This window comes from Strix aluco, chromosome 8, assembly GCF_031877795.1.
Source record: "Strix aluco isolate bStrAlu1 chromosome 8, bStrAlu1.hap1, whole genome shotgun sequence".
NCBI classification, from domain to species: Eukaryota; Metazoa; Chordata; class Aves; order Strigiformes; family Strigidae; genus Strix; species Strix aluco.
This window is the reverse complement of record NC_133938.1, coordinates 17,379,027-17,396,767: the sequence shown is the minus strand read 5'-3', so window position 1 is coordinate 17,396,767 and position 17,741 is coordinate 17,379,027. Positions and strand designations below refer to the sequence as shown.

The window sequence follows — 17,741 nt, the reverse complement described above, 5'->3', positions numbered from 1 at the left end:
GAAACCTGTTTTTCTTTCCTTAACATTATCAGTGTTGAAAAGTTAGTCTCTTACCCCAGCAAACACAACTTTATGTTGTTCAGATCAGAATAGCTATTGTATTTCTTTTTATGAATACTCAATTCTAGTGCTCAGCATGAGGTACAGACCTTTTGTTGTTTTTTATTTTATTATTCTCTGACTTCTTTTGGTATATACACACACTCTCACGCTTGCACGCTCACAGACATATGCACACCCTTAACACAGATGATTTTGCAGAAAGGAGCTGGATAGAAAGAGAGAGACCACAATACCTATGTGCGTACCGTAATTCACTGCAATATGAATTATAATATACTTGCTGTTACCAGAATTAAGAATCTCAATGAAAAATAAAAGATAATTTTGAAGTAGTGCTCTGTATCCTTGCCAAGAGTAACACAGTTAAGTAGTTTAACAGATTCTTTACTGGCATAAAACAAAAAAAACCATCCAAACCAAAAAGCTAGTTTTAAAGGTAATTGACAATTAAGGTAATGACTATGTAAGATATAGTCTAGGAATGGAGGTCGGTTTTTTTAAAAAAAGCAAAGCTTCTAAAACCCATACTCAATTCAGTGTTGTTTGTTTTACTTTTTTATTATTTAAATACACCATACTAGAGCAAATGTCTCTGAAAATATCACAAATAAAAGATTTTTCTTCATTCAGCAAATTAGAAGTAGGTGAAAATTTCTACACAGTAGCTGCTATGAGCCTGACTTTTTTTTCTTTTTTTTTTCTTTTTTTTTTTTTTTGCCATGGGAAGTAGCAACATTAGGACAAAAACACTTACATGCATACATACATTGTATTTTACAGAGATACAATAAAAGTGTTTGTGATAGAATATCACAAAAGCCACATCTTTATCTCATGTTCAGTTTGATTGAAACACATTTCCTTACAACACTTAAATATACAAAGAGCAAATAGAATGTTGTTAAGGTAAAACACAGGGTACAAACTGGCCAGTGCCCTGCTAATTGTTAATGAGGGTAGAAAGCAGATTTCAATGCTTCTTTTAATTAGCTTCATTAGTCATCTTCCCCACCCGCCCCCCCTCCCCAAGATGTCCTCCGGTGGATCTTTTTTCATTTTCTCTACAGTCTCCCATTAGCCCAGGTTCATGGAGTCCTTAATGCTCATATTCAGTCATTTTAATACACCAATAAATGTGGGAAGGGCAATCAAGAATAAAGAAGGTGCAATGGTATGGAGCTGGCATTGATGCTAGCTACAAAGGTGACTTGTCTACTTGGAGACATGGGATCCATCTGTGATGAACAAAATTTGAGATGAAGGCACGCATTCTGCATTACTCTGACCTTTTAGCAGACCTGTAAGAAATAAAAATGGGTATCTTAGCTAGAATACTAAATTTGAGATAGGAAACTACAACATGACTGCTTTTGTCTTTTCCTTTTTCACTAATCTCTTTTTTATTAGATTACTTTCCAACTGTGACTTGATTAAGGCTTTCTACACTATCTATTCATACTGCTAACGTTTCAACTTCAAATAGCAAAAAGCAAACATTTTCCGCAGTTTCACTACTAAAAAGAGCAGACAGGGAAGAAAAAAAAAAAAGAGACAACAATAAATAAGCGCACTTTCTGGTAACAAATTGTACAGTGAATAAGGTGTTTTTTCTGGGCCCCTTTTAAAAGGGAAGAAACATTATGCCATGCCTTTGAAGAAGCTAGTAATATGATCTTATAATTGGAAGAAATAGTGTGTAAAGCAAATAAGAAGTACAGCCAATATCCTCCCAAGGCAACTTTGGTTAATATGCTGCATTGCACAAGAGCTAAATATAGATATTTCAGGATTCCCCCCCCCCCCCCATTTAAAATTCCTCATCTGGTGTGTTAGTTAATGTTACATAAACATTTTAATATATGAAGTCAAACATGTGCTTTCACACTGGTGTTAATGAATTGTGATAATTAAAAGTGTCTAACTCAATAAAAATCTAAACTTTCATGGATAAAATAGAAATGATCATCCATAGTCTTCAAATACAATCTGTTTGCAATTACCAAAATGAAATAATATATATTAGATTTTTATGGTTTTTAAATGACATTTTGCGCTTCCCAGGAAGTTCTTTTTTTCACCCTTTCTCTAAGTTACTAAAAGCCTGAGGTCTATTAGTAACTGCAACCCCCCACTTTCAAGCTAATTAAAGTAGTAGAGGCTTGGAGGTTTAATTCCCCAGAGCTGAAGCTCAGTGTGAGAAAGGTAATTTGTCTGTCCAGAACAAAGATTAGGGAGCAGCCAGCAAGCATATTTAATAAATGAGCATCAAATATCTTCTACTATGGACACAGACAACACCAATTATGTAACTACAAGGGAATTGTTGAGTGATATGTAAACTAGAAGATTTTTAAGATCTTCTCTGAGAGACGTAATCTATCTCATACTTTATTTAAAAGTATAGAAGCTGAAGACAAGCGTTTGCTACAAACGTTGCTAACCGGTAGAAAACGTACACTTTCAGTGGGTGGTAATACTGTTGCAAACAAATACTACAGGAATACTACCACTACCAAAAAACCACAGAGAATTCTTGCCAATACAGCCCCTTCAAATGAAACGGCACAAACTAAGAGTTTGCATTCTGCCAGCAAGCAGTACCGAGTTTTCTCTGAACAGGTTTTTTTTTCAAACTACATAGCAAGGGATGGGAAGTTATAATTTGCATGTGTGAATTGCCTCAGGGAGGCAAAAGGCAGGAATAGCTCAAGTACATTTGCCTCCTTAAAAAGAAGAGCAAGTTTTTAAACAAAGTTAGGTCATGCAACCCTTTCTGCCTGCACCAATCACCAATAGGTATTAACCTGTAAACTCTATTAAAACAGTAGTGAATTCATAACTGTCACCTTCACATACGCAGCAAAAACATGGTTTAATGCTGGGAGTATGTCTCAATCTCTTCAATTTAATACAAAATCCTGTGAATATTCTATAATCTCTAGTGGTAGAATAACCTGGAGACTGATCTTTAATGTTTAGTAAAAAGTATCTCTTACAGCCAGCTCTGTCATAGAGGAAGAACATTTTTACCTAGTGGCCCTAAAACACAGGTTTCTGGAAAACATCTCTGATGTAAACATCTTTAGACTGTTAAAAAGCCAGCATACAAAACATGACTCTTGACATCTGCCCCCGTAGCTTCCAAAACTCCAGAAACCTGACAAATCTATGAATTACTAACTTGTCTCCTCAACTATATTTCAGTTTTCTGGGGTTCAGGTGCTCTGCAATTCCACTTTACACCATTTTCTAGAGAGATGATATTAGAAAGAAAAAACCTCCAAAACTATAATCTCTCCCCAACAGTCTTCTCCCTAATACCTCTTCATCTGCCTCATCATTGCAGTTAGCAATGCAGTTAACAGTCGGTGACAGGAACTAATAAAAACCTGTTCTCACTATTTTCTCTGCATTTAGCTTCTACCAGGTGTCTACAGTTGTGAGCTCTGCAAGCCCAGTCCAATTTTACTTCTCTTTTCCATGTTCTATGTTCCTCATCATGTCTACTGCTTTTATTGCAACTAAATCATTTTTATGTTTTGCTAAGGCATAGTAAGAAACTGATAAAACTAAATGACAATTTAGACACCTATTTGAAGTTACATTAAACTTTACATTCGTAGAAGACAAGTGGATAAACCACTCTCTCAGAATGGTAAACCTTTTACTGCAGTGTATAAAGATGAATGGTTTTACCTATATTTTGAAATGGGATACCTACAAATATTCATTTAACAGATTCACTGCTAGCTAGTCTGTATTACGGATTTGTTTCATTAAAATTCACAACAGTATAAATCTATGAATCTTTAACTGTATTTGTACTTCCTTGAGAAGAGGCTGCACATTCTCCTCCAATCTTAATTATCTTTGTTCTGCCTAACTATATAGGACTTTTGTACTCAACTCTCTCATCACCTCGATTGACAAATTAAGTAAATAAAAAAGGTCCATGTTTTATTTTGATGTAATTACATTCACTGTATAAGACTTGAAAGAATACTTAAAATTAATCAGTAAATTTATGCACAGAAAAAAAGGCAAACACAGATATTGAAATGTAGCAATACAACAAAAAAACCAATGGAAATTAAAAACCAGTTTGTGTTTTCTTGGACATACTTCTCCGCTAACTAAAAGCGCTAAAAAAAATATTCTGTACATTACAGAATAGATCAGCCTAGCATTTGTCCCAGACTTTTTTAATCTTCCAAATTCCTATTTGCAGATAAATGTTATTTTTTGTGATCCTTACAGACATTAATGAAGTTCCTATTGTAAATCTATAAAGAATTACCAACTGAAGTGTGCACTTTTTGTTTCATTGCAATAACTCAGTGCTGTGTGATTGCCTGGGTTAATGATGAAAAAGTCAAATATACTATCAGAGCTGATGGAAAAATCTATCACCAATCTGAAATTAAAATTCATCTGTGGTCAATAAGATTTAATATCCATGCAAGTGGCGCTGTAAAGAGTAAATGAATCAATGTCATCAATACATAATCAGTATGAAATATGATGTGAATAAAATTATGTGCAAGAGTCATACATTCACTCTTTTCTGGACCAGGGTGGAATGAACAGTCTCTTAACTCAAGGTTGACAGTAATTGTTACAAATTAGGCACAGCAGTTATCAAAATGCACTCACTTGCATAGCTTTAGGACTTATTAAGGAGATTAAAATAGATCTAAAACTATCTAGTTTCAGAGTTACAGGACAACTGTTGATCAGAAATATTTTTTTTTTCTTCTTCACTATACGACTTGTACAGTCATTATTTACTCATTTAGCTAGAAACCAAGAGCTATCAACCACAGAGATATACAATCTCTAGTTGAGCTATTAGTGTTATGGAGCGATAAGAAAATAGCACTTTGGTTTTTAAATCTGAGTTATGACATACAAAACAGACAAGAAAATACTTCTGAAAGAGTACCCCAGCATGCTTCCTCGACTAAAACCTTAATATTAAAGTGAAATACATCGGTTTAGTTCAGGAACCTTCTATTCACAAGACATTTATTTCCATATTAAAGAATCTAATTTTCCTCCCACAGCAACCTGCTCTCTTGTAGCCCTTAATTTCAAGATTATAAAATAAAATACTTCTCTTTGTTAAGAGTTTATATTAATGTATGCTCTCCATTTCGCTTTACACATAAGGAGTTCAACAACTGTACAGATGCACGTGCCCAAACCAAAATAAACTGACTCACCCTATATGTCATATTTAAAAGGTTAGTATTTTCTCCCCATACCCCATGCCTAAGTTATTTAAAGTAAGTTCAGTTACTTAAAGGTCTCCTTGCAGGGGTGGGGAATGTCCACTATTAGAACGAAAAGAAATTGATCTTCATTTAGCTCTAATAAAGCTTATTAGTAATTGTTGAGTATTCACCTTCTGGTCTGGCAGTAGTGGATTACTCTGAAGTGAATTCAAATGGCCATTGATGAGAGCTGTAGGTCTATCATGTTCACAAAATAAACTGCCATTGATGTAGTGAAACCGATCTCCGGGGACCAGGCGATTCCGGCAGGTAGAGCATGTAAAACACTGAAAAAGGAAAGAGACAGCAAGTGAAACTACAGCACAAATTAAGTATGCTGCAGGTTTGAAAATTACACTTCAGAGACTGCAAGTACAGTTGAGATATGGAGCTGCTCGGTTTCTAGTATCTCCAAATATGGCATTAGTCTTACCTGTTGGGACTACGCAGTACATAACTCAAGTATAGTTTTACCGATTACGAGGGAACAAAGCTACACACTGAGGGAAGTTTTATAATATATACTCGTATTTCTAGTTATTGCTTTGCATTTCATTCATAAGCAGATGCAGATTTTATACTAAAGAAGCACAGCAGTACTAATCAGCTACTAAAAAAAAACCACATAGAATAAACCCCCTCACCTTAAGATGATAGACGTTGCCCTGTGCCCTCATGACCAGCTCACTAGCAGGAATGGACTGTCCACAGGCACTGCAAGCACCACTATTTCCAAATAACCTGAAACAGAGGTGATGATCATGAATAATTTAATACACAGGAGGCTCTAAGCATTTTTGCGCATCACTGCAATGGTTTATTACACAACTGTTTTAGACTTCTGACCCCCGTCTTCCAACTTGCTTACGTGTCATAATATGAAAAAGTGCATTTTTGTGTAACAACTGGTAGCTTCACCCTACCTTGGATGTGGTTACACAGGATTTAATCAGAAATATTGACTTACACCTCTAGAAACACAAACAATTCTGTACTACACACATTTTATCAGATTACTGGGTTCATCATAAAAAAAAGATACAATTCATGACTGGAGTTTAAATGCATTGTGTCCTTGAAATTATATGAAGAACTCTTTTGTACTTTAATCATATCTTGAGATATGAGTCATCAAAAGGGTTAAGAGGATTTGATTGTATATCTAAGAAGACATCATGCTCAGTGTATTGAAACTCCAGTAAACCTCCATCAGTGCAGAGTTTCCATTAGAAACTCTCTGCTATCCAGGTTGATATATAATGTGTATGGGTTAACCTTTTCAATCATGGTGTCAACACTTTAGATTTGCCTCTGCTCATCTCTTTCATCCTAACCTTCTCTCTCTCTTGATAATGAAATGCTTGCTCCAACTTCCCTCTATCTGCTCCTGAGTCCACAATTTAGATTACTTCATCTCTGCTAGCAACAAACTGAATGAAATTTCGATTTGAGCAGAAAGTAATTTACCGGGATCTGGACCCATTTGTCATCATATCTCTCTGGGTGTTTGCTGTATCACTGCAGTTTTCCTATGCAATCAAATGAGACCACAACATCTGCCATTGGGGGGGGGCACACGCAGTGGGGGGAGGGGGGAAATAGGCAGAAGAGTGGTGAAGAAAAATATATACATAATTCTTCAAATCCATTTAAAGGCACAACGCATCGATTCAAAATATAATACAATGATGATTATTGAGTTCTACTCTTACAGGCTGCGTTAGCTAGAATTAGAAAACCTTTATTTGCTTTTGTGCGCGTCTCTAATATACACAAATATTTATAAAGACTACCACAATCATTCCACAGTAAAAAAGGAAACTGAACTAGCTGGCAGGGTCACAGACCCACTTTTCTGCACGATGTAAAACATAGTAATAGGATTTACAAATTAGCGTATTGGTGTCATAATAAATATTAATATTTGCATCTCCTTCCTGTCCAAATAAAGTCATAAAATTCTGTTTGTGTCAACCTAGGAGACGCATTACAACAGAATACCCGTAATCTGAATGATTGCAGTGTGCCTCTGTATAAAAATAATTGCTTTGAATTTTCAGAATCTGAGCTTGCAGAGGAGGCTTGTCATGTTCAAACTACTAATTTGCTGTCGCCACTTTATTGAAAATAGCCTGTAAGTTGTTATTAAATGTATCGACTGAACGACAGAGAGAGTAGTAAAACTGCCCCTTAAGATGGCTTTTAATAGGAAGCTGAGAAACAAATTTTGCAGCAGCATCGATTTGAAGAGTTCAATCAAAACTCCATTTCAAAACTAATTAGTCTGAGATCCACGACACATTGACACGTTCTTGCAGAATCACAGTGGTTACAAAGGGAAAGCTGAACTAATACATTGTCAGGACCTCCAGCCAAAGGGACTAAACTGTCTGGAAACTAAGGGTCCATTATTAGGGCATCTTCTAAATCAGGACCAGTTCCGAGAAGTTACATGATGTATTGAGGTTACTTCCAAAGCTTTACGATATGCATTTTTCTTCCTCCATTGTTACGAGTAATGAAGTTGGCACATAGAAAAGGTGCACAGGAAGCATTGCAAGAGGACGCAGCAAGGCACTGTTACATTTCTAGAGCAAAGATCCAAAAATCTAGGGTAGAGGGGTGGCGGTGAGGGCTTTGCTGGGTAGGGTGGAAAGAGAAAGGCAAAGATGAAGAGACCAATGTTCCTTGGCCAGGAGAACCCGAACCTGGAGAGCGGTGTCTCGCAACCTGCCGCACAACCGCACTACCCAACCAAAACCACAGCTTTCGGAACACTGATCTCATTGCACTCCTCGTCTTCATTAAGCGTTCATTTGTTATACAACTCTCTCTGACTAGAAGTGGTTGTACACCTTGAATGTCTGTGAATTCTAATAAATGGAGTCAAACTAATCCAGAGGCTTTCCACACATCTTAGGTTTTCCCTAAGCACGTTCCCAGAACAATTCTGGTTTGGGAAGCCACTTCAGCTGAATCTTCTGCTAAAATTCCTAAAAATTACTTGCAAAGTCCAAACACCTTTCCGCCGCTTTGTATTATTTACCAGGAAAATTAAACTTATTTTTCCTTCTCTACTGTTATGAATGTTTTTTTCTGTAATACCATTGACAGAGGAAAGGTTTTATCTTTAAAAAAAATGTTATTTCTCCATACCAGTAAAGGAAGTCTTCCACAGTAACTATTCTTTGGTGAAAAAGTTGTTTCACATGGGTTTCTGAGAGGCTGGAGAGCTAATTATCTAACCAAGGGGACTGTCCAGGACAGTATTTGATTTAAAAGGCTTGAGGCTTTAGGTGCTCAATTAAGTAGCTATCGGTCTCAGACTGGACTTTAATGGGCTCTTTTCTCTTTAACTGCAGCAATGGGTAGAGATACCCCAGGTCAGGCTAATTAAAGCCAGGGGACTCTTTAATTGTGATGACAGAATTGGTTTCAGTTTCCTCTTTGGGTCCTCAGTCCAAGAAGGTCATTAATATTTCAACATTTGGGCAATGCAATCAATCACAAACATCAAGAGGTTCCCTATACGGACAAGGCAGCTCTTCTACTCTTAGCAGCATTTTACTGAGCCACCTTAAATTAACTACTGTGTGGTTCCAACACAGCATTCCACACCCCCAAACACACAAATGCTCCTGGGTTTTTTGGTTTGGTTTTGGGTTTTTTTCCTCCGAACTTTCACAAGAGTGGGAATGAAGGCACCAAGAAATCTTTTCAGCCCAGCTTCCCATCCTGCTGCTCAAAATTCAGTATCAGCAGAAACACATCTTTAGCAACTTATACTAATAAAATAAGGTTCCGGTTGTTTCCAAAATTGTGGAGACAGATTTAAGTGCTCCGATTCTTGTACAACACAGTGCACATTTCTGCCCACAAATTTATATCCAAGACCTAGCAAAGAGAAATGCACATCCAGACCTACTGATCCAGAAGCGATTGGTGTTTCTGTACATTCCCTATATTTAATCTAAATTCCGCACCAGCTATATTAAATGTAACAAAGAAAGGCAACACAGAAATTACGCCTGGAGCCAAGTCCATTAAAGGTACTTCAGAATAACTAGAGACCAAGCACCTTAAAAGCACCAGAAGCTATTGATACTTAAAAGGGGGGCTGTGCATAATGGCAAGTGCTGCATTAGAGAAGGGGAAGGAAAAAAAAAAAAAAAAAAAAAAAAAAACAGCCAAATTACGCTTGGTTAATTCAGAGTAACAGATCTGCCCCCAAGTGAATTGGAGGCCTTGAATTAATTCTGTTATGACAAATCAAGATAAACGTTCCCCCTAAATTGCATGCGATTTAATTAATTTTTGAGATCCTGGGTTTTTTTTTTTCCTAGCTAATAGTTCACATGCTCCTGTGCTGTCATTGTGCTTGAGTGGGCAGACTTCAAAGTGATATTAAATAACCAACTATTAGATTTACCTAGCACGTCCTATTGGAAAAGTGCCATTTAATTACCTAGCCTGTTCAATTAAAGGGACAGCATTCCCTGAATATAGCAGCTTGCCGCTGATTACCAGGGAAATGAACTCGCTGCCGGGCGGCCCCCTCCCTCCCTCCCTCCCTCCTCCCTGCGCGGCGCGGCGCACACTGCGGCTGCGGCCGGGCGAGGCGCCCCGCGGCCGGGTCCGGCGCGGCCCCACGCACCCCCCCGCGGAAGGGGCCGGGCGGGCTGCGCCCACGCCGCGCGGCGAGGAGCGGGCGCTCGCGGAGGGGAGGGGCGGCGGGCGCTGCCCCTTTAAGACGCGCCCGGGCAGCCGCCCCCCCTTCCCCTTCCCCACCCCTCCCTGCTCTCTCTTAGAGGCCAATTTTGTTAATTAAATGTTTTGTTTGCGACGCGGCTCTCATTCATTTCGGACACGTCATTCCGAGCAGATCTAAGCCAGGGACCAGATCTCATTAGATAAAACCTATCAGAACTAAGAGAAAATGGAGGAGACACTAATTAAAGCTTTTAATTGTGCGGATTCGCTGCCACGCTGCTGCTTTATCTGGCATCTTAAGGTTGGGAGGGCTGCGCGCCGCGCCGCTCCGCTCCCCGCCCCGCCAGCGCGCTGCTCGCCGTGGGGAGGGAGGGGAAGGCGCTGGGGTTTTCGCCTCCCTCTCCTTTCCCAGGAACCTTGGCTTTCAATGAAAGCTGCTGCTGGAGCTCTACGGCTAATTTGTTGTCGGGTTGGGGGGGGGGGGGGGGGGGGGGGAAGGGAGGGAGGGAGGGAGAGGGGAGTGTTGTGTTGTTTAAACAACAACAAAAACACACATACGACCTCAGACGGTTAGAAAGCTCATTAAGACACGGCCCCGTGGTCTTGGCCCGAAGGAGTCAGGTCCCTTTCACCTGGCGCCTGCCGGGCCGATCAATCCTCTTCCTCATTTTGTCAGTCGTGCCTAGTGTGCCCTGTCCCCAGCTCAGACCTGTCCCCGTGGCTCTTCCCCGGGGAAGGGAATGTGCCTCCGCAAAAGCCCTACAGAAAACGAAGATGGGGGAGGATGGATGGCAGACCCAGGGAGACTCGCTGCCAAACGGGTGGCATCGCCTCCACAAACACACGAGGCCATTTCAAGCAAGACAAGGGCAAGGGCCGCGCTCATGCCAGCGCGACCCACAAGGAAGCCTGCGAAGTCCATTTCCAGCGGGAAAGCTCCAAGTTAACTCAGCCCCGGCAGGGCCAGGCCGTCCTACCCCACCTTGAGCGTACGGTGTCCAGTTCAAGTTTCAGCAAGCATCTGTCAGAGTTATTTTTGCAAGTCAAATTACACAGATCTAAAGAGAAGTCAGGCGATAGAACAAGGAGATCAATTCAAAACCCTCATCTGATAAAGCATCCTATTCATAATCGCCTACATTAAAATAAACGAGTATTAATTTTTGGCAACACAAAACCAGAGGACTGCGATAAGCTTGCCTGAACTTGCCTCTGGGATACAGTGGACGCATCTTCTCTTTTTAATTAGTAGTAATCAGACATGAGGGTTTGTTTGATGGTGTTGGTCGAGTGATGAATCTGTACTATTCAGTGCATCTTAACAGTAGTGTCAATTTTTCCACTTCAAACGAGACTCTTTCCCTAACACTGTTCTGCTCTATTTAATTACAATTCTGCTAGGCTTAGGCTTGTCGCTTAGGATGATGACCAAAAACCACCATTAAAGCCCCCCCCATGTGCTGATTTTCTAGCATTTCTCTCTAAAAATAACCCCCAAAACTAGCGAAGCTGAGGCTCCGATTCCTCAAAGATACCAAGGGCTGTGTTTCTTCTACTGAACTGACCGAAGATGCAGCCATGTATCAGGACAGAGGCTGCACTATCAGAGTAACCAAGTCTTAACTCCATCCTTTTAGACTAAGGAGGTCTCCATGCATACACACACATTCAGTACAGTCCTGATCTGCTCAAATAGAAGTCAAGTTTTACAACATAAGCAAACTTCTAACATGCTCTTTTTTTTTTTTCCCCCAGAAAGGAAGAAAAAAAGTAGAACTTTTTGGCCATCAGGGAGAAGGAAAAACCTGGGTTAATTCTTGACATTTACTGTAAATGAGAAGTCAGAAGCATCTAAACAAAACACAGTTTGTTTTAACTAAGCATTTCTGTTATAGCGGGAAGATATGGGGCTTTTTTTTTTTTTAATTACTGAATGTTGAAATAGAACACCTCCTTGAAGCATTCATGTGCATCAGTCTATCAAACCATTTACTCAAATTAAATGTGTAATCCTTCAAAATGCCTCCTTTTAAATTAATGAGTTTAAGTAGCTTGAGTTCACCTGAAAAGATCGTACGGGCACCTGACCTCAGGAATTCTTTCTATTAATTATATTGGAAACTCGTTGGAAGGGATACTCTGCGTAATCTTACTGTACCCCAACAGATGCGAGATTAATAAGGCTTAGTTCCCCCTACCCAAATCTGTGGCATTTAAAGCAAACAGCTTCAAAAAAGGAAGAGATAAGAAATAAAGGGCAAGAGTATATCCCTCCTCTCCTACACCCTGCATTTTCTATACTGGAAGTTAAGAAAAATGTCGGTTCAAAGCTTCTCTGTAACAATGCGAAGACAAACACTATACCACTGTTTTGGGCTATAAGTAGAATCGGTGGCCCTCCAACTGACGGTTAATCAGCTCTTTCACAAGGAGAACAGAGAATGAGTCATTCTGTTTCCACTCAAAGGAGTTTAAAGGTGCTTATGTAAATATCATAATTAATCAGATACTAAAGGCAGGCATTTCATTATTTAGCACCTCTGCCACAGCCTTATTTAAGCCCTACCATTTTAACATTTACCGTTCAGATATGCACACTTCTCCTTCAACACTACAACAAAGCAGATTAATTTAGCCTCTCTGATTGCTGTTTATTTTTAGTTAGGACTTGTTTTGTGCTGACAAACCACTTTAAAGTTACAGTCGTCGTTCCGCCCCCCCCAACTCTTCCCTCCACTTGGCAGTCGCCACTGCGCCCTGGGCTAGGCGCTAACATCCGCACCCGCACGTCTCCCCGCTCCTCACGAAGGAGCGATCCGGGGCCAGCCCCCCCCCCTCCGCCCCGCGGGCACCCACACCGCCAGAAATAAAGGGGGGGAAAAAGGAAAAAAAAAAGAGGGGGAAGAAAGGCAGGGAGGGAGGGGGAAAGTGGTCCCCGCCAGCCCGGCCGCCGCCTCACCTGATGTAGTCGTTTCTGCAGAGGATCATGCCGCTCTTGGTGTAGCAGGAGGTGCCGATGTCCCCCAGCTGGGCCTGGCAGCAGGAGCACTTGAGGCAGCGGCTGTGCCAGTAGCTGTCCATGGCGTAGAGCAGGAAGCGGTCGGCGATCTTCCCCCCGCAGCCGGCGCACCTCTTCCACGAGAGGGAGCCCGCCGTCACCGGGGGCGGCTGCGAGCTGCCGCCGGGGTTCACCATGGCCTGCGCGGAGAGAGGGACCGAGCCGGGTCAGGGTCGGGGCCGGGCCGGCAGCACACCCCGCCCGCCTCCCCGCTTCGCCCGCGGCGCGGCCAGCGCCGCTCCCAGGGGCACCGCCGGGCCGGGGGGGTGCGGGGGGGCAGCGGGCAGGCCCGCGGCCGCGCAGCTGGCGGGGACCGGTGGGCGTGGGGGGCAGAGGGAGCGCGCCCCGCCGTCCCGGCCACCCCCCGCCCCACTCCGGGCTTGTGCAGCTGCAGCTCACAAGTCAGGAACAGTCCCGGGGTTTGTTTTGCTTATGGAAAAAAAAAAAAAAAAAAAAAAAAGTGTGTGAAGAGTGAAGAAAAAAAAAGTTGTGAAACTGGTTTTTCAGTCTAGGAGAGGCTCCGCGGGCTCGGGGCGGTAGCGAGGGGCTCGGGACCGGCCGTCCAGAGCTCGGGATTTTTTGTTTTGTTTTATTTTGGAGACATAAAAACACCCAGAGAAAACACTCCAGACTGAGGACACTGGCCCGAATAATAGATCATTGAACTTTAGGACGCCTGTTAACTTCCTACACAAACATACTCAACTTTTGTCTCACTAATCTGCCCTTGATCAGCAGTTTAAATGCTCAAGCTTTGCTACTCAAAAAAAAAAAAAAAGTTTACCGACCATAGGAAAGCAGCAGCATAATGAAGTGCACCACTCTGGCTGGAGTTACTCTGGCCGCCCCCAAAACTGCTACTGAGGGCATTTTTCACTTTCTAATAAATGCTTTATGCAAGCAGGACAACCGAGAGATAATATAGGAATCAATTCATAAAGCTTACTCTAAACCGATTAATTTGTTGCCTTCAATCCAGAGTCCAATAAACTCCCGGTGTTCCTCTAGTCACTTATACTATAAAAAGATCAAGTTATTTACTGCCAATTAAGCAGCATGTTTTGTCTTTGTCCTTTGTAAGCCGTACGTGCTCATGCCGAGGCATCTGGCTATCTGCTAAGGACCTTCAGACTGATACCTCCAGAGCAGCGAGGACGAACTTTTCCTGCCACTGGCCCAACTCGGCTCCAGGAGGAGGAGAACTGAGGCCGATTTTAAACACACATTTCCTCAGAAAGAGTACCTGGAGGTATGTCCAGTGACCGCACAATAAACCAGAAGAACTGCACCAATTAAGCTGTAACAAAAACCCCGAGACTTTGGAAAGAAAACCACTCTAAAAGCCATTAGCATTGCATTTATCCGAACGCATCATATACCTTTATGTAAATTGATTTCTGATGCATTTGTTCAAGGAATTGCCTTTTGTTACAGTTTCCAGCTACAGCCTAAATGAATCTGCATTTCCTGCTCCGAGTCTTTAAACCGTTTCCCTACGCTTTAAATCACTTCGGGTTTCTTAAAAGAAAGAAAAAGACTCCATGCCACCACCTTAGCCCGTCTTTGTCGAAGGCAAATATATATAAATATAAAATGGGAAACGTTACACTGAGAAAACCATCCAGTAACCCCATTAAGCTAAAGCTCTTAAGGACAAGCAATACCTTAATGCTGATTAAATCTAAAAAGATGAATCAAGAGGACTGACCAGAAAGTGACTCCCTTGATAACTAAGGACGGGCCCTCATCAAGTTTCATTTAGAGTTGGGGGGAAAAAAGCTTTTAACTTAAATAGGCTTACTCTAGTAATTACACAGCCAAGCAATTTAGGTCCTGGGATAGGAGTCAGTGAAATAGAAAGCAGAGCTGGAAGCTAGAGGCAAAATAACCCCCCCTTTTAACAGCGTCTCTGGTGTTTTTTTAATGGAGACCAAGGGAGGGACAAGCGGAGAGCTGGCAATTTGTAGTACAAAAATGGATGCTTAATTCATGTCTTGGTTTTAATTAGGTGATTCACCGGATTTCTCCTGGATTGAAACAAAAGACCGTGTGGGGGGCAGGAAGGGAATTGGAGAGGAGAGAAATAGAGAGCTCACTTTGATCTTTTCTGCCACTGTTTCAGAATAGTGTTTACTACGGGGGAAGCGGGTGCCCCTGCCCCCCCCCCCCCGTCCCCTCCATTCACAGCCGAGGCAGGCAGAGCCCTTTCCCGGCGGCAGCTGGGAAGGGGGGGGAAGGAAAGCCTCCCCGAGCGGCCGCTGCCGCCAGGCTTTGTACGCGGGGGCCGCGACAATGCCCGGGGCCCGCGGCTCCCCCCGCGCCCGCGGCGCCCCGCTCCGCGCCCCTCGGCCGCGGCGGGCAGCGCGGGACGGCGGCGGCGCAGGGGGCGCGGGCATGCAACCGCACACGCGTACGCGGGGAGAGAAGGGTAACGGCCGGCACTTCTTACCTGCTTCCCCTCTATATTGCAAAAGGCCGGGGAGCAACGTCGCTCGGGGTGCCTGAGGCGGTCTCCTTGCAAAGAAACAAACACAGCGCTCGCCCTCGCTCTGGCTCTCGGGAGCGCTGGAGGGAGCCCCCCGCCCGGTAAGGGGCAGCCCAGGCTGGAAAAATATAGATATTTCTATGAGAGGCGTCTGCCTGGGTCCTTCCTCCAGCTCCCGCTTCCCGGGAGGGGAGCTGCAGAGCTCAGTCCCTGCCGCTGAGCTGCACACGCAGGGCGCCGCCGCCGCTCGCTGCTGCAATCGCCGGGTAAGTTTGGCAATGTGGCTTCACTTTGTACCGCTTCCCCCCCCGCCCCCCCCACCTCCGCCCCCTTCTCTGGGCTGTGGCGGCTGCCGAGCCTCCCGCGGCGCGGAGCCGGCCGGCCGCGGCCCGCCGAAGCGCCTCCGAGGAGAGGGCGAGCGCTGGCGAGTTTGCGAGGGGCCGGGCGCGGAGCTGCTGCCGGGGGAGCTGCTGCCGGGGATCCTGCGGCGGCGGTGCGGGCAGGACGCGGGAGGAGGCCGCTCCGCCTGCGCGAGCGCGCGGGGTGTGTGTGTGTGTGAGTGCGTGTCCGTGTCCCTGCGCGCGCGCGCGTGTGTGTGTGTGTGTGTCCGTGTGCGTGTGCTCCCGCTGCCCCTCACACATGTGTTACTGACAGAGCAGAATCCCAACTACACTCCGGCTCGGCTCCGCCGTCAGCCCGCCGCAGCCAATCCGCCCCCGGCTTGTTCAGGCGGAATAATAAAACCTGCCAATCCCCGAGAAGACAAAGGAATGAGTGAAAGGGGAGGAAAAAAAAAAAAAAAAAGGCGAGAAAGGGAGGGGGTGAGGAGGAGGAGGAGGAGGGGAATGGAGAGGAAGGAGGGAGTCAGGTGGGCAGCGGCGGCCGCGCCGCCCGCCCGGGCGCTGAGGCGAGGCACGCGCGCGGCCGTTAGGGCGCCGCCCGCCCCGCCCCGCTCCCGGCCACCAGTTGAGAAACTTGGGCGGCGAGGGCCGTCCCGGCTGCCCCCGGCCGGCCGCCGCTGGGGACGGGCCCGCTCCGCCCAGCCGGCGGCGTCCGCCGGAGCCCTGCCCGGGTGCTGGGCGCTTCCCCCCGCCGCCGCGGCCGGGGCGGCGGGCGCTGAGGGGAGCTGCGGCCCCGCGGCGGCGGGAGCCGGTCCGCGCCACCCCCCCAGTGCCTGCGGCCTCGCCCTGTTCCCGGGGCCGCGCACCCCCGTCCGTGGGGCGGGCTGGCGCTCGGGTCCCGCGCTGAGGCGGGGAGGAGGCCGGCGGGGACGCGCCCGGCTCGGCCCTCGGGTGGAGGGGACCGCGTCGGGCCGCCGACCTGTAAAAAACTCCCCCGGGGAAACCGTCGGGAAGCGGTGCTTGGGGACGGATGGGGCCCGCCGTTATAGCACCCTGTAAAGCTTCAAAAGCGTTAAACTGCCGCAACCGGCTGGCAGTTAGCTGCACGGCTTGTGGATTGAGAAAACTGTGTTTCTGGGGAAGAAGCCCAAGGATGATAGCAAATCAGAAGTAATATTTAACAAGGACACTGAGAATTGGAAAAAAAAACCTCTGCGTGTTAATTGCACATTTTTGAGGCCTAAGTGCAGCACCGTATAGGTAAAAAAGACCCTCGAAATAATGAAAGTCTGTAAATGCACCATAATTAGCAGGAGTTACCCCCGTGATCAGCTACTCCTGCAAGTGCCGGGGCTTAACCCAACTGCTGGGGCACGTCCTTGCCTGGTATTGTCTGGCACAGGGCATGCGCACGCCCCAGTCACACAAACGTGCTTCACCAAGCGGGCTGCGAGTCAGATCAATTGTACATTTCCAGGACCAGCAAAAGAAGATAAAAACTTCATCATAGGAGTTTCTCGATTCCAGCCTGCTGACGTAAGCAGCAGCCAGTGGGACGGGCGGGTCGGGCGATGCTGCAACTGCCGCCACGCGCGGCCACGTGCGCGCCCGGGCCAGCGCTGACCCGTGCCCCGGCAGAGGGCCCGGTTAATTGCTGCCGTCAAATTAACGCTTAGCGATAGCAGCATGACGGAATTACGAGTTGGCGTGCGCCCACCACCCCTCCGGCGTCCGAGGCAACAAAAGTACCTTAGACCCGTCCCGCTGACGGGTGACGTGGGGGCGAAGGACCCGCACAGGTTTGCGGCACT

The 17,741-nt window shown here is 45.0% G+C and overlaps 1 protein-coding gene across 1 annotated transcript; it reads right to left on the bottom strand.

The window, feature by feature from the left end:
* Positions 1-600: 600 nt before the first annotated feature.
* On the bottom strand, positions 601-15,894 carry LMO4 (LIM domain only 4). The gene is made up of 5 exons (XM_074832430.1): positions 15,554-15,894; positions 13,006-13,244; positions 5,981-6,077; positions 5,468-5,623; positions 601-1,361 (listed from the first exon to the last, which is right to left on the bottom strand). The coding sequence occupies exons 2-5, from the start codon at positions 13,239-13,241 to the stop codon at positions 1,353-1,355; spliced, it is 498 nt and encodes a 165-aa protein (XP_074688531.1). The 5' UTR covers positions 13,242-13,244; positions 15,554-15,894; the 3' UTR covers positions 601-1,352.
* Between the last annotated feature and the right edge of the window lie 1,847 nt (positions 15,895-17,741).

Bases quoted from the DNA above. Each gene is read 5' to 3' on its own strand.
- LMO4 (XM_074832430.1), bottom strand. From the start codon at position 13,241: ATGGTGAACCCCGGCGGCAGCTCGCAGCCGCCCCCGGTGACGGCGGGC. The intron at 6,078-13,005 runs GTGAGGCGGCGG...CCTCTGTTTCAG, and splicing joins TGCAGAAACGACTACATCAG to GTTATTTGGAAATAGTGGTG. The intron at 5,624-5,980 runs GTGAGGGGGTTT...TTCCTTTTTCAG, and splicing joins GCAACGTCTATCATCTTAAG to TGTTTTACATGCTCTACCTG.